This window comes from Phoenix dactylifera, chromosome 8 (genome assembly GCF_051530095.1).
Source record: "Phoenix dactylifera cultivar Ajwa chromosome 8, Ajwa_hap1_PhDact_Kaust_v1.1, whole genome shotgun sequence".
Taxonomy (NCBI): Eukaryota; Viridiplantae; Streptophyta; class Magnoliopsida; order Arecales; family Arecaceae; genus Phoenix; species Phoenix dactylifera.
This window is the reverse complement of record NC_143197.1, coordinates 28,950,863-28,973,638: the sequence shown is the minus strand read 5'-3', so window position 1 is coordinate 28,973,638 and position 22,776 is coordinate 28,950,863. Positions and strand designations below refer to the sequence as shown.

At 38.3% G+C, this 22,776-nt stretch overlaps 4 protein-coding genes across 4 annotated transcripts; 3 read left to right on the top strand and 1 right to left on the bottom strand.

Annotated features, from left to right (window-relative positions):
• The first annotated feature begins 745 nt into the window (after nucleotides 1–745).
• Nucleotides 746–9,337, top strand: LOC103721955 (P-loop containing nucleoside triphosphate hydrolases superfamily protein). Its single transcript, XM_008812349.6, has 13 exons — nucleotides 746–1,165; nucleotides 1,570–2,235; nucleotides 3,079–3,173; nucleotides 3,272–3,391; nucleotides 3,755–3,842; nucleotides 4,604–4,695; nucleotides 4,781–4,885; nucleotides 6,257–6,366; nucleotides 7,113–7,200; nucleotides 7,278–7,313; nucleotides 7,533–7,616; nucleotides 7,703–7,797; nucleotides 9,198–9,337. The coding sequence occupies exons 2-11, from the start codon at nucleotides 1,581–1,583 to the stop codon at nucleotides 7,614–7,616; spliced, it is 1,473 nt and encodes a 490-aa protein (XP_008810571.4). The 5' UTR covers nucleotides 746–1,165; nucleotides 1,570–1,580; the 3' UTR covers nucleotides 7,703–7,797; nucleotides 9,198–9,337.
• Nucleotides 8,750–9,472, top strand: LOC148702804 (uncharacterized). The gene is made up of 2 exons (XM_088703415.2): nucleotides 8,750–9,028; nucleotides 9,198–9,472. Exons 1-2 carry the CDS (start codon nucleotides 8,885–8,887, stop codon nucleotides 9,309–9,311), a joined length of 258 nt encoding a protein of 85 aa, XP_088559541.2. The 5' UTR covers nucleotides 8,750–8,884; the 3' UTR covers nucleotides 9,312–9,472.
• Nucleotides 9,473–11,889: 2,417 nt separating this feature from the next.
• On the top strand, nucleotides 11,890–18,396 carry LOC103721956 (Excinuclease ABC, C subunit, N-terminal). Its single transcript, XM_008812350.5, has 4 exons — nucleotides 11,890–12,205; nucleotides 13,024–13,162; nucleotides 16,830–16,963; nucleotides 17,058–18,396. The coding sequence occupies exons 1-4, from the start codon at nucleotides 12,042–12,044 to the stop codon at nucleotides 17,884–17,886; spliced, it is 1,266 nt and encodes a 421-aa protein (XP_008810572.3). The 5' UTR covers nucleotides 11,890–12,041; the 3' UTR covers nucleotides 17,887–18,396.
• Nucleotides 18,397–19,548: 1,152 nt separating this feature from the next.
• Nucleotides 19,549–22,776, bottom strand: LOC103721957 (CBL-interacting protein kinase 18). The gene is made up of 2 exons (XM_008812351.6): nucleotides 22,348–22,776; nucleotides 19,549–21,393 (listed from the first exon to the last, which is right to left on the bottom strand). Exon 2 carries the CDS (start codon nucleotides 21,070–21,072, stop codon nucleotides 19,720–19,722), a length of 1,353 nt encoding a protein of 450 aa, XP_008810573.4. The 5' UTR covers nucleotides 21,073–21,393; nucleotides 22,348–22,776; the 3' UTR covers nucleotides 19,549–19,719.

Sequence of the window (22,776 nt, the reverse complement as noted above, 5' to 3'; positions counted from 1 at the left end):
GTGGTTGTACTGGAAGCGACTTCCGCTCAGAACATTAAAAAAGCTATTATGACCGGCGTGTTTTATGATGGTGAAAAAACTAATCAAGAGAGTTGGCCGGCGTCGAAGGCCATGTAATGACGCGAATCCTTTGGTTCACCGCAACATAACTAGCAAGTATAATTGAAAGGGAGCGGACGCCACGGATGATAAATGTAATTAGCCAAATTCATATTTTATCGAAGAAGGTTATGTCAATACTTTGATGATACTACAAACTAGTCTCGACTTGGTTGGCATCTCTTCCCTCGTCGAGGATCAAATTCTCGCGACGATGCCTTTCGTCTCCCTTTTTTTTGCGCAAAAAATAAAAAATAAAAATAAAAAAACTCTGCTCGAAGAAATGCACCCCTCCAAGAATTTTGTTAATAAACAACGTGGATTTTCATATGCATGTGCTTCTTAATTTTGAAGTGCATACTCGGATGAAATTGACGAACTTAGCTCTTAAGAGGAATCGGCTACATGCGCTGCATGTGTTGATTGCTAGTTCGAGTGTTGAATAGAAACATAACTAAGGATTTGTTATATTATAAAAAGGTACCGTTGATTGATCAAAAAGTAAGTACGCAAGTAAAATTTTATCAGAAATAGATTTTAAGAGACGTCCCATGCACCGTTCGACCAAGTTCTTTCTAGTCCAGTAGGTTAATTAAAAAATACTCGTTTTCAATTTCGGAGGTGAAGCATTTTAAGTTGCCCGTAGTAAGCCGCTCGAACTTCCTCCACTTCCGCCGACCCCTCCCCCGCTGCGTCCCGGTGGAGGTTGTCGCCGGCGATGGAGATGGGTGGCGGAGGCGCAGCAGCGGTGGCGACGGCAGTGGTGAAGCTCGGGCCGGGTCGGCTCCTAAGTCGGGTTGGACAATCGGGTCGGGTCATAGGCGGTTCGGCTATATCTCACGTGCGTGGCACGCGCCGAATGTTGGTCCTGGCGAACGATTCGGTGGCGCCGGAACGAAAACTAGGGCACACGAGACAATATACCATCGGAGGCAGCGGACGAAAGGTAGCTTCATAAAAGAACGGAATAAAAGAGAGAGGGAAGGTTCGAGCTCTACTCTTCCATGGCCTATCGGGACACCTAGGGATTTCGCATCTTCTTCGACCATCGAAACCACGTTACTTGGTAACTCTAATCCCGTAGGGTTTCCAAATGTCGTTTCTTGATTCTATCATCGTTGGAAAAGTTTCTTGAATCACTCATTTTCGTTCCCTACTTGTATCGTTCATCGTGTTATTATACTCTCCAAATCATTCTTTTTTAATTTCTTTTTTTTCCCTCTCATCCAATCTCATGCTTTCAACTCTCTTTCTTTTAATTTTTTTTCTACATCACGTGAACTCAAATACAATGAAACTGTCATTTTGGATTAGCTTCCCGACATAAGATTGGATATTTTTTTCCCCAAAAGTTTAACACTGCGTGATTTTTTTCATATACTTCTAGTAGTATAATAGGATTTTATTAGTTTCACTCTAGAATTTCTAAGAGATTGGTTTGTGTGATTGGTTTATTTTGAATGGAACCAGAGTTTGATAAAATGGCGGTGGGAGCTGGTTTGAAGACAAGCCTCAAGAGCAAAGTGAAGGTATCAGCTCGAAGGTTGAGGGTAGCTGGGGATGGTACTAGAATTGTTGATGGAAAGAAGCATGGGAACAGAAATAATGTGAAACAAAACAGTAAGAGGTATGAGAAGCATGGGAGCAGAAATAATGTGAAAAAAAACAGTAAGAGGTATGAGTCTGATGAGACTGAAACTGATAGCGAACCTTATCAGAGAAATAGAAGGGATAAGAGTGTCAAATCATCTTTAGAGATAGATGGAATTATATCTTCTAAAAGACATAAAGGTCGACGCAAAAGTGGTGAAACGTCTGCTGACAAGCTCATACTGAAGGGGAAGAAGATAGATGGAACTACATCTACTAATAGACATAAAGGTCATGCTGAGTATGAAGTATTGGGAAAAGATGGCAAGAGTGAAGAAAAATCGAATCAAATTGCTGAGAAGAAGCAAATTAGGCTCCAAACTCGAGTGCTTGACAGAACTGGAAAGAAGATGAGGATTAATAGAAAGGCCTCAGATGATGGCTCTGCAGAATCAAGTGCTCCACCAAAGAAGAGAAAGCGAGTTATCAAAATTGATCCATATGATATCTCCAACAAGAGATTGGACAATACTGTTCCTAATAATGGTCAGTATTTTCTATCTTCTATCAGTAATCTCGATATCCAATGCAGTTAATTTCTTTTTGTCTGATGTCCTGGTTGGCAATATTAGTCTGTTCTATTCCCCATTCCAACTCCATTGCTTTTGTTTCTTTTTCATGCCTTTTCCTGGCGGAAGTTACTGCAACAGTTATTGTTGTGAGCATATGTCCATGTGACTAAATTGCATTTTTTCCCCTTCTTTTTCTGGCTTTATGGTGTCAGATGTTGCAGCATACTCTTGCATTATTGTCCTGTTTGTCTTCAAAGTCAAGTAGCAGCATACCTGTTTGCTAATTAGATAGGTATCAAATTTAGTGTAGTTGAGATCCACCACTTCTTGCATATTTGAGCTTTTCTTTTGACTGAGTGGGGGTTGGTTCAGCACTGAAGGGCAGTGAGAGATTGGTGGAACTAATGCCATCCTATTAGGAGCTTTGCACTATCAGATTTGTAGTTTCCTTTTGTTGAACATGTGATGTATAACTGCGGTTCAGCTTATGAGGTTGCAATGGTTTTCTTGATATGTGAAACCCCAGACAAGAAAATAGGGATCTCTATCAATAAACGTGCTTGCCTTTTGTCAACAGCATGTTTTTCGTGACTCTTATTGAAAGTACTGAGAAATCACATTGTTTTTGTCAAATGAAGTTTGATTCTGAATTTCAGTGTCCTTTATGACCTATATTGTTGAGCGTACTTATGTTTCTGTTCTGTTATATAATCTAGTGAACAGGAATTTGATAATTTTTTTCCAAATTTCAGAATATTATATTTTATTTTTTTATGATCTTTATTTTTAATGGTTATTTGTTCCCATTGTCGTACAGAGAAGGTTGTAGAGAAAAAGATGGAAATGTCAAAGAATGCTCAGTTTCGTGCTATACAACCAAGCCCCTCAATCCTCTCATTTGTGGAAGACAATGTATCTAGAACCTTTTGTCTCTTAATATATTCTTTTTGGTCACTATGTTTCTACTATATTCGAAAATACTATAATTAACCTATTTATGTTATCGACAGCTATTGGGCCGTAGACGATTGAATGAACTACAAAATGCTGGCTACAACATCAAGCTTTCTTCTCCTTTAGATAATATCCCCTTCTCAACCAGCAAAGAAAGAGAGCGAATTGAAGAAAGTGTATGATGTTTGTTTAATTGAAACTAGAAAATTCATTTTTTGCCTCATTCTTCATAATATTATTGCTTGCTTATTGCTCTCATGTGGCAAAATGAAGACAATCCCTTTCTTTGCAAGTACGAGATTTTACTCTAATTCTAGCATATTTTAAGGATTATTGCTTTAGATGATATATTACATCTTGCTAGAAGACCCTTTATACACGCTTTTGCAATTTTTGAATACTTGCTGTATTCATACATTTTGCAGTACGGAACATAATCTTAGGAAATATTTGATAGTCCACTATTTTGACTAAGTTTCAGTTTAAATTGGTCAACAAACTTATTTTTTTTTTGTTTGTTGGGGAAATATTTTCAACAGGTGTTTAGAAATAAGTTGGAATTTTTTGCGGCTGCAAAGATCTCTTCATCTTTTCCACCTCCTACGATTCCAGAGATAGCATTTGCAGGTAAACTACAAAAGAGAATTAGTATTCAGGAAATAATGTTCGGTTGCTAAACCAAGACATATTTCAACTTTTGAACTTATGCTGTCCTTTTAGTTATGTTTCCATCTTTATGTTGCAGACATGACACTTCCGAAGTCCCACTCATGATTTGATTCTTATTTCTCAATATGTGCACTATGCTGACATATCCACCTATTGTTTTTGACACTTGGAAATCAAGATTATCTGCATCATGCATGATTTATATCTCGTTGATGAAACATGTCATAATAGTTTTTCCTCTTTTATTCACGTATGTTACCTCATGTGTTGTTAATAATACATGATATTGTACAAAACAGTTGCCTTAATGCTTGAGCATTGCTTCTTTTCTAGTTTGAATATTTTTGAGTGTGTGCTTATCCATGACTGGCTAATTATAACTTGTTTAGATCTTTCATGATACTCTCAGTAAATTGCCTTCAAATTTTGTATGATTTATAGCTGTGGCCACTGCTGAGCCTGTTTTAACCTTTAAATTCATTAAGGTTATTAGATCAGAGGCTGCCTCCCATAGTGCAAAGTCTAGATTGGTTTGCTAAATCAGATTTATAACTCTTTGGCTGTTCAAGTTGCTATTATTGTTCTCTTTCATAAATTTACCCATAACTTACATAAATTTACCCATAGAGTTGCTCAGACCAGGTCCTTAGAACTGCGTAACTTTCAATTTTGTGAAATTTGACAGTATTTGCTGGATAACAAGCTTTTTGGCTATTTAGGTATATCAAATGTTGGAAAATCTTCGTTGCTAAATGCACTCACTAGACAGTGGGGAGTAGTAAGGACATCAGATAAGCCTGGACATACTCAGGTAGTGTAGTCACCATTTCTAACCAAAAATAATTTCGATATTGAAATATATGGATTGATATCCTAATTATATGATTGTTTTACAGACCATTAACTTTTTCAAGCTTGCGTCAAAGCTTTGTTTAGTTGATTTGCCGGGATATGGTTTTGCTTATGCCAAAGATGAAGTCAAAGAAGCCTGGGAGGAGCTTGTGAGTATGCATTGGAAGTGTATATTTACTATTTCAGTATCAGTTCGGCATGATTTTTATTTTCATCCTTTTGATGTTACAAAAATATTTTTACAAGGATTATTTTTTGTTACCGTGTCAAGTATTGTTTCGTGTGAAAAATCCATTTGTTTCTGTGCATAATTTTGATTTCATAAGCCGAGCGCACGATTGGTGCCATTTAATATTATATAAATCTTCTGTTTATATATCTTCATTATGAATAATTTTGGAAATACATTGAAACAATAATCAACAAGCAGTTTTGACATGCATTCTTGATGTGATGCCTTGGAGTTTTCTAGATTGCAGTGATTTGATAACCATCAATCCTTGTCCCAACCTCTTGGTGTCAGTATTATTATATGTTTCATATGTGCTTTTTAGATTTAGTCAGTACATAACCATGGATGACAAAGATGATGTGATGTAATTCTAGGGCATTCTGAAGATTGGTTATATTATATCTCCAAGCTTCAGATGCCGGTCATTTTGATTACATTGGATTTGATTTCATTATATGATTCTCATAATTTGGGTCATGAGAAAAATGATGCATGAGAAGAGATTGGCAAATTTAAAACCACTAATGCAAAGGAGCAGTTTGCTCCCCCCAAACCCAAATATAAAAGGGCAAGAAAAGAAAAGAAAGAAAATAAAAAGGAAAAGTGGATCGCATAAACTCGGTTTTCCTTTTGTTCTATGTATTGGCAGTTTCAGCTATGGAATAATATCTCAATTGCTCTTCTTCGACAAAAAAATCATAGTCTTTCTTGTGAATTGGGACTAGTGTTGAATAAAGACTAAATTTCTGCAAAATGGCCCTGGTACAAAAATCCTTAGTGGGCATCCATCATCATTCTCTAAATCATATAGAATACATAAAACCTAAAATAAAATGTTTGGGAACTTCTTACCAATGCATTAAGTGGTCATGGGAGGACATTTTCAAATAGTGAGACAAATGGTGTGTTTCGATTTATGGTCGAAAAGCATCTAAGCTATTTGATGTGTTTTATGATACATAGATTTTGTTTGGATACATCTCCTTTCATCTCTAATGGAGCACTTATGTCGGTCACTAAAAAAAAGTTAGTGGAGAATGGTTGTCATGATTGACTACTCTTTACTGATGCGTTTGATTTTTTTATGATTATCTTCTTGGTTAGGCACACTTACATAAAAATAGGTGTTTTTTGTGTGAATTCTTTCACAATGAATCCATATCCATAAGCCTGACATTATGCTGGAAAATTTGAAATTTTAATAAGATCAAATATCTTTTGCTATTCAACTGCGAATAAAACACAATCATTTTGCATGATTAATGAAAAAAAATCTTTGACTGTGCAGGTGAAGGAGTATGTGTCCACACGAGTTGGTCTGCAAAGGGTGTGCCTTCTTATTGATACCAAATGGGGTATGAAACCAAGGGATCGTGAGCTCATTGATTTAATGGAGAAGTACGACCTTTGCCTGTATATCATACTCTTGTTTTTCCCGTGTCGTAGCATATAAATACCATCTTAAACCCTGCACATAGATGAGGCTGCTTCACTTTTCAGTTGGAACTTAAACTGATTGTCATAATTTCAAGAATTTAAATATTTCTAAAATGTAATAATCTCTGAGCTTTGACAAGTGGGTAGACGAATAGAAGTATTGAAGTGCTAGCAGTTTTTATATGATTTTCTGTTTTTGTCAAGATTACTATTCTTTTTATAGTTACATGTGCTAAGGGTGTTAAACTTTATCCTGACATGACAGAACTGCTTCAGATAATGCAAGGTTAAATTCAGATTTTCAGTACCCCTTGTTCCCTTCACATATAAAAAATTACTGAAAGAAAAAGACTAGAAAGAGCTGAGGCCTTTATACCTTGTGATCTTTTATTCATGTCTATGTCAAGTCATACATGATCATTTCTTACCAAACAAAGCTTTCTTTTGACAGGAGTATTTCTTTCTAAAATAGATTGATTTCTAGTATTAAAGAAGCAAGTTTAGTATTTGGTTCATGCCAACAAAGGCAATAATGGATCTTTATTATGCTTCTTATTGGCATTTAGACACATGCAATATGTCTCATGTCTCGTTTTCTCAATTCACAAATTGTAAAAGGAAGCTGAAGAATAAAGGCAGTAGATGATTGTACCCATTATTCTCATCTCAAAGTATTTTGACTGATTCTGCGGCATGCACTTCATCAGGTCCCAAACACCTTACCAAATTGTGTTAACCAAGACTGATATTGTCTTCCCTATTGATGTGGCTCGGCGTGCAATGCAAATTCAGGAGGTAAAGATCTACCTGGCTTCACGAGTTATTTGATGAACTATTGAGAATATAGTGACACTGTTTGTTGTTTATTGCAGGACCTCAAGAAAAACAAGTCAGCAGTTAATCCTGTGGTGAGTTTCCATCCCACCTAAATGGATGCCCCTTTAAATGATACAGTTGCTTCTGCCTGTATGTTATTAAGCATAATTCAGCAAACTAGGGTCGTGTTGATCGATCCTTGTATGGTGGAAATTGTGCTCTTGTTGACTGCAATTGAAAGTTAAAGAAAAATTTGGTTTCTGGCCACCAGTATATGTCCCATTAATATGATGGGTTTTAAATGATCGCAGATGATGGTGAGCTCAAAATCAGGAGCTGGTGTTCGTAGCCTGAGGACCGTGCTCGCAACCCTGGCTCGTTTTATTAAGCCATAGGTGATGATGCTCTTTTTATTCTCTTGCACTTTTAACAGCCTCTGATTATTTGCTGATATGGGCTTCATGAACCTCCCTGCTTGCAGCATTTGAAGTGAAATGATTCATCTTGATGGTTGACTGCCATGCAGTTCACGGAATGGAATAATACTGATATAGGTGAAGCATATGCTGAATGATGGTATTTCTCTTATCTATCTATCTACCTATTTATTTATTTATTATTTTTGTGGTATCAACTACAAAGTCAATGTTTAGTTCAATCAAAGCAGTGCGCCACTCATATTAGGCCAAAACTATACCCGGGGCAGGTGTTTTATCTCCTTTAGACCTTCAGCTTCAATCCCAAGTTAGCCAGCCTGGGCACATGGTTGCAATTAATGTTTCTTTAGCGTGAACCAAAGCAAATAATGCTGCTTTCGTCAACCATGGTCGACTTTTGTTGTGTATAACCAACCACGAAGGTGCAATCTGTGTGCCCCTCGCTCTTAGATCGGCCATCAGATTTTATCCACCCATTTCTGATCTTGCTCCTTTGCCACGCTGAAAGATTGAGAGCAAAAAAAAACAAAAAAAATGCCGCCTTCTTGCTAGATTTCCCAATTGCCCTCCTATTGGGTTAAACAAGATACCGAACTTATAGGAATTTAGACCGGAATGACCTATTCCTGGTTGGATCAGGTCCAAGTAGGGATGTATCGTCTGATCACGTGTGATTAGGAGGATACACGTGATGAACGTCCCCGATTTACTTATCCATGCCGCAGCGGATTACGTGTAATTGTGTCGGGGTCCTTCTAGATGGAATAGATAAGGCCAAAAGTGTGGTTGCCATGATCAGAAGTTGCCAATTTTAAAAAGAGTGGAGGATAAATCAGACGGTGGAGATGCCTCGAATAGATTAAGACAGAAGACGAAATCCGCGCGGGGTGGTAGCCTTTTTTTTTTTTTTTTTTTTTTTGGTACATCTGGTAGACTCTTTCCGAGGGGCAAAGTCCGCACCCACCTCGCCTCACCACTCACCAGTGGTGGGTCCCGCTGGAGAAATGTGGCGCGTGTTTGGACCGAGGATGCCACTCACCTCTTCCGCATCTTCTGTAAAAAAAGATATTAGTATTAAAAGATTTTTCCCTGCCTAATTCGCCCTCCGTCTCAAAAGTCAGAAAGGAGGGGGCGGCTCCGATCCTTTCCAAATCCCACTTCGAGCCCTTCTCTCTTCGTTGCTCTAGATCTTTGAGCCAAATCGATCCTGGTCTTGTGACAGAGAGATGTGCCCGTTGAGGGTGATTTTGATCTTCCTCTCGGCGACGCTGGCCGGGTTCTTGGTGTTGAGAGGCATCAAGTCCCAGCCGGAGGTCCATCAAGAGGACCAAGAGGTTGCCCCCAAAGAAGTTCTCCCTCTTTCCACAAAGGTAGAAGCCAGACAAGGATTCCTTGCTTTCATTCGGGGATTTCATCAAATACCTCTGTTATAGGGTTTCTGGCCAAAATGAATCTCCTTTTCTTTGTTGTTCCTTCATCTTTTTGCTGTCTAATTAGGGCGTTTTTTTTTGTGGTCTCCTTTGATGGTATAAAATTAAGGTTCGGAGGGCGATCTGTGCTGGATTCTGGACATGTGTGGATATGGCGAGCGGACGCTACTTGTGGAGGACTGTGGTCTCCCCGACTTCTGCTTCTGAAAGGAAGCAGAGCTGATCCCAACTGGAAGAGGTTCCGCCTCTGCCGATCTTTTCCTTTCTCTAATGCTGTTGTAATAATGATTGTTCAATTCTTACGTGGAATCAAGAATCAGGACTATATGTAGCTTAGACAATTATCCATTCCATGCAAAATTGGTGATGAAAGAACTTTTTTTATGCGAGACTTTCGAACAATTTAGATTTATCTTGGTCAGTTTTCAGTAATTTTACCATGCTGTATATCCACCTCTTCAATCTCCAGTCCGCTTGATGGCATCCCAAAAGGATGCAAGCTTTGAACAGCATTGTTATTGATCAATCTTTCAAAAATACCCGCAGACATATTGTTGAATAAATGAAAATTTAGGCAGGAAATACCACCTTCTCAAACTAATTTGAAGGACCAGGTACAGCATTTGACACCTGAGGTACATCAACAGGCATTACAATCATATACGTAGATAAGTTTTGGCTGGTACAACTACTCTGTTGTCAGCTGACTGAATGACATGAAGCGGCAAAAGCCAAGCAGTACCGAATAGCAGTTACTATTGGTGCCTTGATTCGCCCTGTAACTTCTCAAGAACACCGTAATTTTTCCCCCTTTTTGAGTAAATGCTGGTGGAGAAACTTGCTTAGTTAAAAAAAAAAAAAAAAAAACCACAAGCAGGTTAAAGACTGAAATATTTTTTAGCCACATGATTAGATTAGTGTCATTATAACCATACATCCCGCTAAAAGTCATCTAGGGAGAATAAGAGAGGCATGAATCTCGTGGGCTTACTATTAGTTAATTTTATAATACTTTTTTTTAGTCTAGAAAGCTTGTGAGGAAGTGAAGCCAATAGGGGATGGTCTCCTAGTTGATCTTTCTCCAAGTATGGAGCATGGTGGTATCTGAAATCACCATTGGAAACGACCTTTGAATAAAAGTACATCATTGTCTGATACAATGTTCCCTGGTGTGTTTATGTTCCTTCTCTGCAGGAAAACCTTCAGAAGTTTTGGACGTTGTGTCTATTCTTGGCTAACACCGTACCATTATATAAAGATTGAATAAGGAGTTTAACTTCAGAGATACAAACTGGCTTAGGAGCAAGTGAGCAAGTAGTTAACTATAGTTTAAACATATGAAATGCAGAATTATCCTTGAAAGGAATTGCAGCACTCCATTCATTCTTGTTGTTCCATAACGCTCCCTTCTCATTCATCAAGCAGTCTATCCCAAAGATGTGCCCAGGAAGTTTGTGCAGGGATTTCAAAGTATGGTATACAACACGCACATGAGATTCCAACTTTATGAAGAATGGAATGTGATTGCTTATGACCGTAGTTTTGATGATACGATAATTACTTTTGGTAATTATCATGTTAGCACCAATTAACTTTAGTTTCATAAGATTAAATATATACATATCCAAGGATTCCAACCTAGGTTACCTCGCATGCAGGAGGTCCTTCTACCAACTGAGACATACTCTAAGACGCCAAGTGCATTGTTAATCTGGAGTTTCCTCTGCCATCCCTTCAAACATAAAGAGCAGGTCTGGTTTGATCCCACTGCGTGTTGCTTGGGCTGCTATTTTAGCTATGCAAATCTGGTATCCTTAAGGATGAGAATAAACCAGTTGATTTGCTGGCAAAGAATGAATGGTGTGATCACAATGAACAAATGAGGAAGGATTTTCTCAGGGTCCTTGAAACTACCATTCAAAGATGATACTTATGTGTTTGCATGTGTTTTTGTATGCGAACCCATACCATTCAACTTCTTATCATTCTATGCATTTTGGATGATATACGCCAAAATCAATTGTATACGAAGGTTGTGATCTTAACCTTCAATTTTTCTTGATGGTAGAACATGCACAAAAATACCATGCAAACATGGTGTAGTAAAATTAGTTTCCAAATTTGTTGGATTTAAAACTAAGAGAACATAAAAACCGCAATTCCAACTATAATTATATGCTTCGGAATTTCCCCCTGCCCTATTTGATTCACTAGCTATGCAAAGTAAATGACTTAACAAAGAAGGTTGCCTTCGGTAGCCAGCAAGGATGCGGGTTTCCACTAGCGGTGAATGGCACGCAACCGGCCTAATGCTGCTATTCTCGATAAATCACTGTAGTAAACTATGATTTTGATGACCTTCAAGTGTCGTGCATTATTAAATGTCATGGGCTTCAAGCGTGAGCAAGCTAAACTGCATCTTAGATGCAAAATTGCAGCGTCTATTTTGAGGATGATCTAATGATTAGATTTGCAAGGAATAAAAATTCTGGAGATTGCGTGTAAGATTTGCGTAGCTTTAGGTGTAGATTTAAACCCTGGATTCGGCTCCATTACTCAGTGGATCTTGGTTAGACCTAATGTCAAGGATAGACTAGACTTTTTGTAGATTAATCGTTCTCGGTCCATATCTGTTGCGATTCTATTTGGGACTCGATTAGGTTGTTTATCGAGTCTATTTGGGGCCACTCGAGAGAAGGCTCTTATCTGAACCGGTGGCGTCCAATTCATCATCATCCGCTATCGGTGTATCACATAACACGGATGATTGGATTTGCTGTTCCTCCTGATCCGGTGTTCCTTCTCCCTGTGCGGTTCTTGGCAATTCGAATGGAAGCCTCCAGAATGAAAGGGGCAACCTTGTCAATAAAATGCCCCAAACGCCTCCAACGGTCAAATTGTCATGAAACCCTAAGCGGCCAAGCCTCAGAGAGAGAGAGAGAGAGAGAGAGAGATGGGAAGACGGAGAGGGAGATCGGGAACCCAGTTGGAGGCGAGAGAGATAGAGAGGAGGGAGGTGGGGGAGGAGGAAGTAGATGAGGGGAAGGAGAGCGGTTTCTTTGCGTGTTATCTGCTCTGCTCCTTGAGCCCGCGCCACAAGCGCCGCACTTACATCGGGTACTCCATTCATCCAATCTATCTCCGTCCCTTTTTCTTTTTTGTTTTTTTTCTTCTTCTTCTTTTGATCCATTCAATTGAAAGTTAGGATCTTTATTGTACAAAGCCTCCCCCTTTTAGTCGTTGTTTCTTGGTTCTTTCCACACAGGACAACCCAAATCAGGCTTCTTCAACGTTCTTGTTGAACTTTTGTCTCGATTTATATATTTTATTCTTGCTTAAGTTTTTTTTTTTTTTTGGTTTTATATACTGTCTTCTATGGCACTTTCCTTTTTAACTGTTCTTGTGGTATCAAAGGAATGGTAAAAGAGAGAAAAGAATGAATGTGAGTAAGGAAAATGTAGTGGTGATCCAAATCTGTAGCTGTAATTCTTGATGTTACCTCTGAGGGTTATACCAGGAAAGAAAAGGTGAAATTTGTAAAATGAAATGATAATCGCTTGTTACTTTTCTTCCCTACTAGAGGCCCATCTTGTTATTGATATCTTTTTGTTAGCGATTACGTATAACTCATCTAAATCCAGTATACTCCAGGAAAGCGGTCTCTTTTGAACAGGTTATTTCAGTTCATATTGGACATTTTTGCTGCTCGAGAAGTACTTGTCATGAAATTTATTGACGCCAAATTATAGCTTTCTGTTGTTGTGTTGGTCTCTGAATTTTGTTAGGTGACCAGATTGCAAATGTTCAACTAACAATTAGTGAACACTCTCCATTTAGAAAGGTTTTTTTCTTTCTTTTTTATCTAAACATAATATTAGTGATGTACATGTTAAAGTCATCATGATTATATATGATTAAAATTCTACCTTTTGTAGGTTTACTGTCAATCCTCGACGGAGGATTAGACAGCACAATGGTGAAATAAGGTGTGGTGCATGGAGGACAAAGCAAGGGCGTCCTTGGGAGATGATTTTGTGCATCTACGGCTTTCCCTCAAATGTTTCTGCTCTTCAGGTTGTTACCATGTGCATTTGTTCTAATTAATTATGCATGTTTGACTTAAAAGATCCAAATTCACTGTTAATTTGAAAATCTTAATAGTTTAACTCTCTATCAATCCGGATAAGATCGAACATATAATTTGACAGTTGAGATTGTGGTGGTTAATACACGTGGTTATATGATTGGTGACCTTGACACCGGAATTTGTTATTTGTCATGCAGTATTTTAAAGGGGAACTAAAAGATACTCGTGGATGTTGGGTAGTTACAAGTCTCCAACATCACAAAAGCTTTATGCACCAAATCCATGACATTTTGCTATATGTTTCACCGCAAGGACTGAAACATTATGGTGTTGATTGTCACTACATCATAAGTAATTTTTCTTTAGTCTGATGCAGACCAAGTGCTTTTTACAATTCCCAGAACATAAGGATTGACTGAAGACTTTTCAAAATAAAAAAAGATTTGGAGTATGGAAACAACTACGATAGCTGCACCTGTTGGTGGAAGATATTAAGTGAGGCAATATAACCCTGATATAATTTAACATATACATGTTTTCATATAGGATAATTCTTTTTTATTTCCTTTTGGAATGACAAAGTTAGCATGAATCATATTTTATGTTTGCGTGGAGGTTCTGAGTCTTCTGACAATATCTCATGGGGCTCTCCTTCTTACTTTGTCTTTCTTTAGGTAGGGATGGGTTCGTACCAATTCTTGAGAATCCTTAACTATAAGAGTTAGGTTCTTCCATTCTCTAAACCAAGGGTCTTGATTAAATCTTGATGCTAGATTTGTGAGAGCCTTATGGACTTAGCCTTTTGGAATATTCTATTAAATTATGCTTTTACATTTTCTTACCTTTGAAATGATATTGTTCATACTGTTTTTTGTGCATCTAAATTTTTCTTAACTAGTAAGGTGACATGTTCTTGAATCCTAACTATGAGTTGAAAGACTATTAACTAATAAGATTTATGCAGCTGTTAAAGAAGTCCTTTGAGAACATACGGATTGAATGAATTTTCAAAACAAACAAACAACTAGGATAGTTGCACCTGCTGGTGAAAGATGTGAAGCAAGGAAAGATAACGATGACATAATTTGACATATATCATGTTGAATGTTTCTATGGATGTGTTTTCAAACAGAATAATTCTTTTTTTTCCTTTGGAGTGGCAAAGTTAGCTTGAATCATATTTTTATGTTTGCACGGCGGTTCTGACAATATCTCAATGGAGTTTCCTTGTTACTTCATCTTTCTCTAGTCAGGGATTGTTTGTACCAATTCATGAGAGTCCTTAAGTATACGCTTTAGGTTCTTGCTTTCTCTAAACCTAGTGTCTAGATCAAATCTCAATGCTAGATTTGTGAGAGGTCTATATACTCTTACTTTTGGAATATTTTGTTAAAATTATGCTTTTTTGATGTTCTTACCTTTGGAGTAGTATTGTTCAAACTGTTGTTCATGCATCTTAGTTTTTCTTAACTAGTAAATTGACATGTTCTTAAATATTGACTATGATTAGAAGAGAGAATATCGACTAATAAGATTTATGCAATTGTTAGAGAAGTCTATAATGTGGAAAGGAGGACTTTAACTGAGCAAACATTTAACTATTTTCAAGAGAATACTATGTTTGAGGAAGTAAACCTCAAATTGAGCAATAATATAACTCCAAACATAATCTGACCAAAATCGTTGGATTGAGGATTTCAAGGTCAAGCTGAAAAATTTGTGACAAGACTTGTTGGTTACATCTATTCTTACAATCACGTGTACTGGCCAAAGGCTGTGGCTTGTAGATGTCATATTATGCGCCCAGCTGCGCTGCTAGCAATTTGGCTTGTTGAGATCCTATTGCCTAACAAATTGCTAATGTGAAGATGGTTGAGGCATATTTCCATCACTATGAAAAGAGTTTGTGAAACTTATTCCAGATGAAGGAGATTTGCCTTTGGAGTAAGCCGCCCAACAATTTGATGAATAGAATCAAATTAAGGAGCTGAGGAATTTGAAGAATGAGTCTTTAGAGAGGAAGCATGATTGCTTACTTTCGTGGTATAATATATGTTCTTTTACCCCTACAACTGTTGGAGAAGATTGGCCATTAAGTATGTTTTCTGGTGTTCTGTATTGTAGAACTACTGCCTCTGCTACAAGGTATTCAGTTTAACTTGTATTTTAGATCCATGTTAATGTTCAACAATGTTGTTGTTGCTTCTGTAAGGGTTCAAAAAGTTCCTTGGATTCATAAGGATCTTGGAGGTAGAGTTTCTCAGCCATATTGGTGATCAGAGGGGTTTATGTTATTGATGGATGTGCCCAGGAGGACAAAATTTGGCTGGAAGAGTTTGTGAGTCTTGTGCAAGCATGATACACTAAATGTGTTTTTAGTTGTAACATTGGATATTCAATAATTTGATGCTTGAGAGGTAGCATTCTAAATTAGTTGCCTTACTATTGCATGAGCCATAAGGGGCAGAAAAAAAATTAAGGGCCAATTAAAGACAGATTCAAAAAAGGTATTTCATCTATCCAGGATAAAATGAAAAAGAGTTCATATAGGCATAAATAAGTTCATCGGTGGTGCGCATGAAACATAGTAACACATTCAGATTCATGATTATTGTGCCAGGAAAATTGTTGAAGTTATAGGAAATAGAGAAATAATGTGAAAAATATTCAGTAGGCAGAGTTTGATGAGGGGGTTTCTTTTTTCGCCTGGTGGGTGGGCGAGGGAGGCAATGCATGGCATATCTATAAGATTTTTCTTTGCTCGTGAAAGTGTTATATATTATTAGATTATTTCTTTTTCTTCTTGAATAGCCAGATTCCTTGGATCAGTGCAGGGGAATAAAGCTTTCAAAAGAAATTTGATCCAAGGTTCAGCATCTTTATGTTTTCAAAAAAAATTAAGTCATATCTACAGAAATGTCATTTAATGACCTGATAGCTGGCATTATTAATAAAATGAATGAGAATGAGGTGGAATAAATTTGAGATAGGCATATTTGTTTTAGGCTTATTTTATAGACTTTAAGCTTTTGTAGCTTCTGCAATATTGTATGAATGAAAATGAGGTGGAAGCTTTTTTAAAAGAACAATGATCAAGATTCATTTAGCTCAATTTTGTTGCTTATGTGAAGGTATTTCACTATTTTATATTGAGTTTTGTGCCCCTAGAATTTATTCAAGCTCTATGTTTTCTTTTATATAGAATACAATACATAAGCATTGTTCTGATTCTGGAGGAAGGTTAGCTATATTTTAGTATACTATGAATGCCCAATATGCCAAAATAAAATTTCCCATCTAGCGCATTGGGACAAAGCTCCCTTAAATATAGCTAACCTTCCTCCAGAAACATGTGCTAAATGGAAATTTTTAGAAAAAAAAGGAAGAAAATAAACAAAAAGTGATATTGCTGAAAATTGGAAAAGAAAAAGATAAAATATTATGTAATTAATAATCATCGAAACACAATATTCTCTAGTTCTTACTGCAGTTGAAAACATGAAGACATCAGCCCTTTGGACCTCCATCTACTCTGTTCTTAGTTAAAAAAACATCTGTTTTTCTCATGTTGTGATCTTTTAGAAACAAATTGATATCATTTGTTCAGGATGTTACAAGATTTTAGAACATAACTCTTGAAGCCTATGGCTGCAGTTTGAATGGGCCTGGCAGCACCCGAAAGAGTCTTTAGCTGTCAGAAAAGCTGCTTCAAATTTTAAATCCCTCTCTGGCGTAGCAAATAAGATCAAGCTTGCATACACGATGCTCTCTCTTCCAGCCTGGGAGAAGTAAGTGCCTTTATGCAATTTATGACTCTCATATTCTACATTTTGGCCATTGTCTACAATGGTAGGAACACTTACTGTGATTCTCCTCTATCAGTTTAAACCTCACCGTTAATTTCTTCTCAACAAAGTATATGAAGCATACTTCTGGCTGCCCGGGATTGCCGAAGCAAATGAACGCTGTAATTTGTGTCATGGATGAACTTCCCTGCTATGTGAAAGGTCAGATATTAGATGTCAACAATGAAGAAGATGAGCCCGAGAACAATAATGAAGATGCGAATCCTTCTGCTTCATCAGATATATCAATTTATCATGTGGAAGGAGATGCCTCTAATGTGCAGACATCCAGTAAACACCTCTTTGATTGGAAGGACGCTGATGATTTCAGACGGTCAGTGGAATTAGAGGATTCTCTATGTGCCGTCCTCCAGTCTCCAAAGCTCACCAAGGAATATTGCAGAAAAGCATCCTGCAACAGTTCCACCAACATGCTGGATGTATCAGTCAATCACGAAGTGGAAGATTTTTATAATGTGGGTAAGGCTTCCTTCGATGACCTGTTCCATTGGAAGGAATCTGATAATTCTAGACGGTCAATGGAGGCAATGTCATATTGCCTTAGCGAATCTCCTCAGCCCATCCTGGAGCGCAGCAAAACCTCATCAAGCAGAACTCCCAGATCATGTGGTAGAGATCCCATTGGGTGTCTTCAAGGAAATGATTTGGACGAGTCCAGACAACCATCAACTCCCCAAAGGTCCAATAATAAGGCTTCGTTGGATAGCCAATCTCTTTCCCCTGAAGGTGATGTAATAAATCTGGTGACACCATCCAGCTACTTGATTCACTTCCGAACCAAGAGGACTCTTGTTTACCCAGAGATCATCGATCTGACCGACTCTCCTGTCATTATTCAACTGTAATAACTTCTGGACACCGGAAATGGCCAGCAAGCATGCACCACTGCTCGGCACTGTATGTTGGAGTTGTCATTAATCCTGGTCAATCTATGTATGTTGGAGTTGTTGAGGAGATATTAATTGTACATCTTGCTTTGATTTTGCTCTAGAAACTTGAGCCTGGAAGTGCTATGGTGAATTTGCAAGTTTAGTAAATGAAGCTAGTGTTTGTGATCATTGATTGAGCTTTAGGACCATGTGGTTGGAAAAGCTGTCTCATGGTTCCTTGTGCAAGGAGTGCACATGGCCATATGAAACTACAGCATTTTATCGAGGCAGGGAGTTTCAGTTATGATTTTTATAGTTACCAAGTCCACTCTTCAACCTGATGATTCTCGACTCTTTTCTGCTGTGTGGACTGAGGAATGATCAGTAAAAAGGGATGTGTAAACTTAAGCTTCTTCAGATAAATGAGATGTTGCCTGTAATTATTGTATTACTGCTGACTTGTAATGAAGATGACCACTTACCTAATGTTCATAGATAATTTTATCCTTTAGGCATATTCATCATTAGATCACACAACTTCTAGTCATCATGATCATTAATGTGCTTTTCCAGACCAAGACTACATGTTAGAGCTACTGGCCCTTACCTTTCCAACTTTCCAACTTGGAGCATCAGCCCAGTGCAGGTACTGAGAGAGGCGCCCACTGGAGGACCAAAGTCTCACTGGTTAAAGCTGGCAATTTCCATTTAGCTTGATCAGCTTGGTCAGATCTTTAGAGCTTGATAGAAAACCCACCTTTGCAGGTGAGGACCTTCGAAATCATTCAATCGGCTATGCACCTACCTTCATCGAGTGCCCTAGTAAAATTCATTGATATTACTTTGAGAGGCCCAGGTCATGGACAAGGAGATGCCGACCTTACATAGGCAAATGACCTGTGGGGCAAGGCCATGCACTAAATCAGTCCTTAGAAAAAGTGGCAACAAACTATGGCAAAACTTTGCTTTACCAGTCCATAATAACGGACCACCGACATTTTTCATTGTCTACAAACCAACAGTCAGATCTTGGATTGCACCATCCTTTGTTGCTTTCTTTCAGTCATGAAATGCAAGTTGCAGTTTGCAAAAAGACGGTAGCATCTTTCATGTGAAACAAGGATTGACCTTCCTTCGCACGAATCTACCATTGGATCGTACGATGGTCGCTTCAAGATCTATACAGGCTTATGAATGAAGGCATTCAGAAATGCTTTAAAATCTATGCAGGACATGACCTAATGGTTAAAGCCACAAAAGAAGATCAATCATTCTTTCGCATGAAAGATACAAATATAGCCCAGTAGCTGCAAGAACAGCCACTGCTACAAAACCTGGAAAAATGTAATCAAGGATCTAAAAGACCCCTGATTCATCAATCAATCAGAATAATCTTGGCACCGCACTACCAGCAGCTCCCTCGCACAGATTGTGCAAGGTTCCACCCATTCACTGTTCCAATTATCTGACCTTATAAAGACCAAATGGCAGTTCCAAAGTCCATGCGAGAAAAGACTGATCTTAGAAACACTTTCGTTTCTACCGGGCATATTCAAGGTAAAAAGCCCTATATCGTTACGCCATTCCAAGGACCATTGCCGAATCTGAAGAGGGTCGTGTCATTTCAAAGACCAAAAATATAAAATACCAGCAAATAGTAGTGCTCATACACATCTTAATATTGGAACAAGTTCACAAAATTTAAAATCACGACGATCAAGAAACTGGAAATACAACATAGAGATTATGATAACATGCAAACAGTAGCAATTTGAAATCACTCGTACAAACATAAAAGAAAAATGCCAATCACTGATTTTGCGACTGCTGCTGCTGCTGCTGCTGCTGAGGCTCACGATCGCCTTGCCATGCCCAGACAATGTCCTTGAGAGCTGGTCTCATGTCTTCTTTCAAGAGCTTTTGATACTCCAGAGTATCCCCATTTGACTTCTTCAATTCCACCAAATGAAATAGAGGAGCAACCTCAAAAATCTCAGCATCCATGCCCAGGACCCTCCCTCCATTTGACCCTTCCATCTTTAACACCCCATCATGCTTTTTCTTCACTCTTAACTTCAAGCGCCTGGCAACATCCTCCAGCTTTGAGATGATGGCCGATGCAGGTTGCATAGAAATGAACCTTGCTTCTTTCCTGTGGTCCCCTTCCTCAAATAAACCTGAAAGATCAAAACCTGCCGAAAGAGAGATGATATCAAAAGCGTTCAAGTTTGTGACCCTAACTGACTCTTGCTTTCCCTCAACAGTGTTGCTCTCAGAGGAACCAAAGGCTGCAGCAACATCCACAGTAACACTTTCTTGGGTTTCTCCTTCACTATTTATTATTTTATCATCAAAACCCTTTCTGAACCAAGGATTTTCCATGATTTTGGCGATTGATATCCTGGTACTGGGATTTGGGTCTAGGATCTTATATAGCAGCTTCCGAACTTCAGAAGGAAACCAACTGGAGCATTTAAATTCACCTTTTCCAATCTTCCTGTACATTTCCATCAGATTTGAATCATGGAAAGGAAGATAACCAGCCAACAACACAAACAAAATCACCCCACATGACCAAATATCAGCTTTTGCACCATCGTATCCTTTTCTGTTGATCACCTCCGGAGCAACATAAGCCGGAGTCCCACAAGTAGTGTGCAATAAGCCATCCTGCCTCTTAGACTCAGCAAGGGCACTCAACCCAAAATCTGAGACTTTTAAATTGCCATTTTCATCCAACAGCAGGTTTTCAGGCTTCAGATCACGGTGGTATACACCTCTGCTGTGGCAATAGTCCACAGCACTGATCAGCTGCTGGAAGTATTTTCGTGCAACATCCTCCTTGAGCTTACCTTTGGCAACCTTGTTAAAAAGCTCACCACCTTTGACATACTCCAGGACAAAGTAAATCTTGGTCTTGCTTGCCATTACCTCATAAAGTTGAACAATATTTGGATGTTTCACCAATCTCATTACCGAAATCTCTCTTTTAATCTGCTCAACAAGCCCAACCCTCAACACCTTCTCTTTGTCGATGATCTTTATAGCAACACTCTGGCCAGTTTTAAGATTCCTAGCATAGTGTACCTTTGCAAAGGTTCCCTGTCCTAGTAACCTCCCCAACTCATACCTTTGCATCAAAGTAGTCCCTCTATTCTCCATTCCTTTCTATTATATCTTCACAAAACAAATGCTACACGATCCTGCTGTCACGATATAAACTATTTACAAAACTCTACCAGCGGAAGAATTCAACCATCGTCGCCAATGTCATGATCCAGCACAGCAGGCTTTATAATTCCCTTATCTCCATTGTGCATAAGCACATGGAGCATGAAGTGGATTTGTGTGTGCTGTCTGATCCCATAGAGATTGACCGAGGGAGGCCCAAAGGGAGTTACAATCCCATGTGCCTCAGACAAGGACACCTTGGCGTTCAAGCACATCTTTCAGCATTCCCAGATAATTGTCTTCCGTGATTGGCTGGAAATAATTGAAAGAAAGACAAATCCATATTAAAATTTTAGTACAACATCTCAAGTTATAACTACTTGTCCAGGGTTGACTCGTAAACTAACATTCAGAAAACGGAAAAGAAAGAAAGATCTGACACAAGCAGGAAAAAGAAAGGTTAACAACCAGAAACCATGCAGCTACCAAAATGATCATATATATAATTTTTCCTTCTTTGTAGCACAGACGCAAGCATATTCATCATTTACAATAATACAAGCAAAGTCGATAAGTTCTAATTGAGGACATCTACTTCAACTCTGTTAATTCTCAAACATGATCGGTTTGTATGGCAAACCAGAAAACTGGAGCCTTAACCCAGTAAAAGCAAATATCAATTTACCAAAAAAGTAGATGTAAGACAGGCCTCGAATTTAAAAGATATTAATTCCTTTTAGCCGAACACTTTGCAAAACCAATAAAGAAATCACAAAGAAAGAGGTAATTACACGCAGGGAACAAAACAGAGACGAAGAAAATTCAAGATCTCACTATCCAATTATAGTAAGCAGTCAAGGATATAAAATTATCAGCAGAAAACACGACCGTAGCAGAAACAACAACAAAAAAAAATCCCCCTTCATTCTTTTTATGAACTAAATAATAGGTTCGCCATCCTTATTTAAAAAAATAAATCAAATTCTCGACTTTATGAAAAAAAAATGGAACTTTGTAGCTCTCATAACACGAAAAAATGCAAGAAACCATTCAAATAAGCGAAGACAATTTTATATCAAGAAAACGATTAGGCTTTGTGAGGGAAAAGGGAAACAATCAAAGACAGGTCCTTTAACAACCTAATCTTTTAAGGGGGAAAAACCATTTTTCCTCCAAAGCGAACATCAGCATAAGCCAAAAAATTGGAGTTAAACATATAACAGTTAAAAAATTTAGGGCAACAAAAAAAACCCAAAGGAAATTTACCTTTCCCAATGTACCAGAAATCCACCAAATCCGTAAATTCTTGGCCTATCCTATGGGATCCAAACCTCCAACCTCCGACAGATGGATCGATCGAGAAGGGGAGGAGAGGAAGGCAGCCTGAGATCGAAATCGGGGATGGGAGCGGAGAGGAGAAAAAAACCCTAACCCTGGCCCTATTTTTATGCTTCACCTCTCGATGGCTTTTTATGAAATTAGCTGCGGGAGCCCAAGCTGCCTTATATACGGCGATTCGAAACTTCTCCGTAGTCCCCTTCCAATGTACGAAAGTGCCCCTGCTTCTTCTCGAATTTACCGTGATAGAGATAGACCGGCCTCGGACGCGCCTGTATCGCTTCTATGATGGCGGCTCCGCGTACGTAGCTGGATGACAAGTCCAATAGGCTTTCTAATTTGTTGTTCAGCTTGGTC

Bases quoted from the DNA above. Each gene is read 5' to 3' on its own strand.
- LOC103721955 (XM_008812349.6), top strand. From the start codon at position 1,581: ATGGCGGTGGGAGCTGGTTTGAAGACAAGCCTCAAGAGCAAAGTGAAG. The intron at 3,174-3,271 runs GTATCTAGAACC...TGTTATCGACAG, and splicing joins TCTCATTTGTGGAAGACAAT to CTATTGGGCCGTAGACGATT. The intron at 4,696-4,780 runs GTAGTGTAGTCA...ATTGTTTTACAG, and splicing joins ATAAGCCTGGACATACTCAG to ACCATTAACTTTTTCAAGCT.
- LOC148702804 (XM_088703415.2), top strand. From the start codon at position 8,885: ATGTGCCCGTTGAGGGTGATTTTGATCTTCCTCTCGGCGACGCTGGCC. The intron at 9,029-9,197 runs GTAGAAGCCAGA...TATAAAATTAAG, and splicing joins TTCTCCCTCTTTCCACAAAG to GTTCGGAGGGCGATCTGTGC.
- LOC103721956 (XM_008812350.5), top strand. From the start codon at position 12,042: ATGGGAAGACGGAGAGGGAGATCGGGAACCCAGTTGGAGGCGAGAGAG. The intron at 12,206-13,023 runs GTACTCCATTCA...TACCTTTTGTAG, and splicing joins AAGCGCCGCACTTACATCGG to GTTTACTGTCAATCCTCGAC. The intron at 16,964-17,057 runs GTAAGTGCCTTT...CTCCTCTATCAG, and splicing joins TCTCTTCCAGCCTGGGAGAA to TTTAAACCTCACCGTTAATT.
- LOC103721957 (XM_008812351.6), bottom strand. From the start codon at position 21,072: ATGGAGAATAGAGGGACTACTTTGATGCAAAGGTATGAGTTGGGGAGG.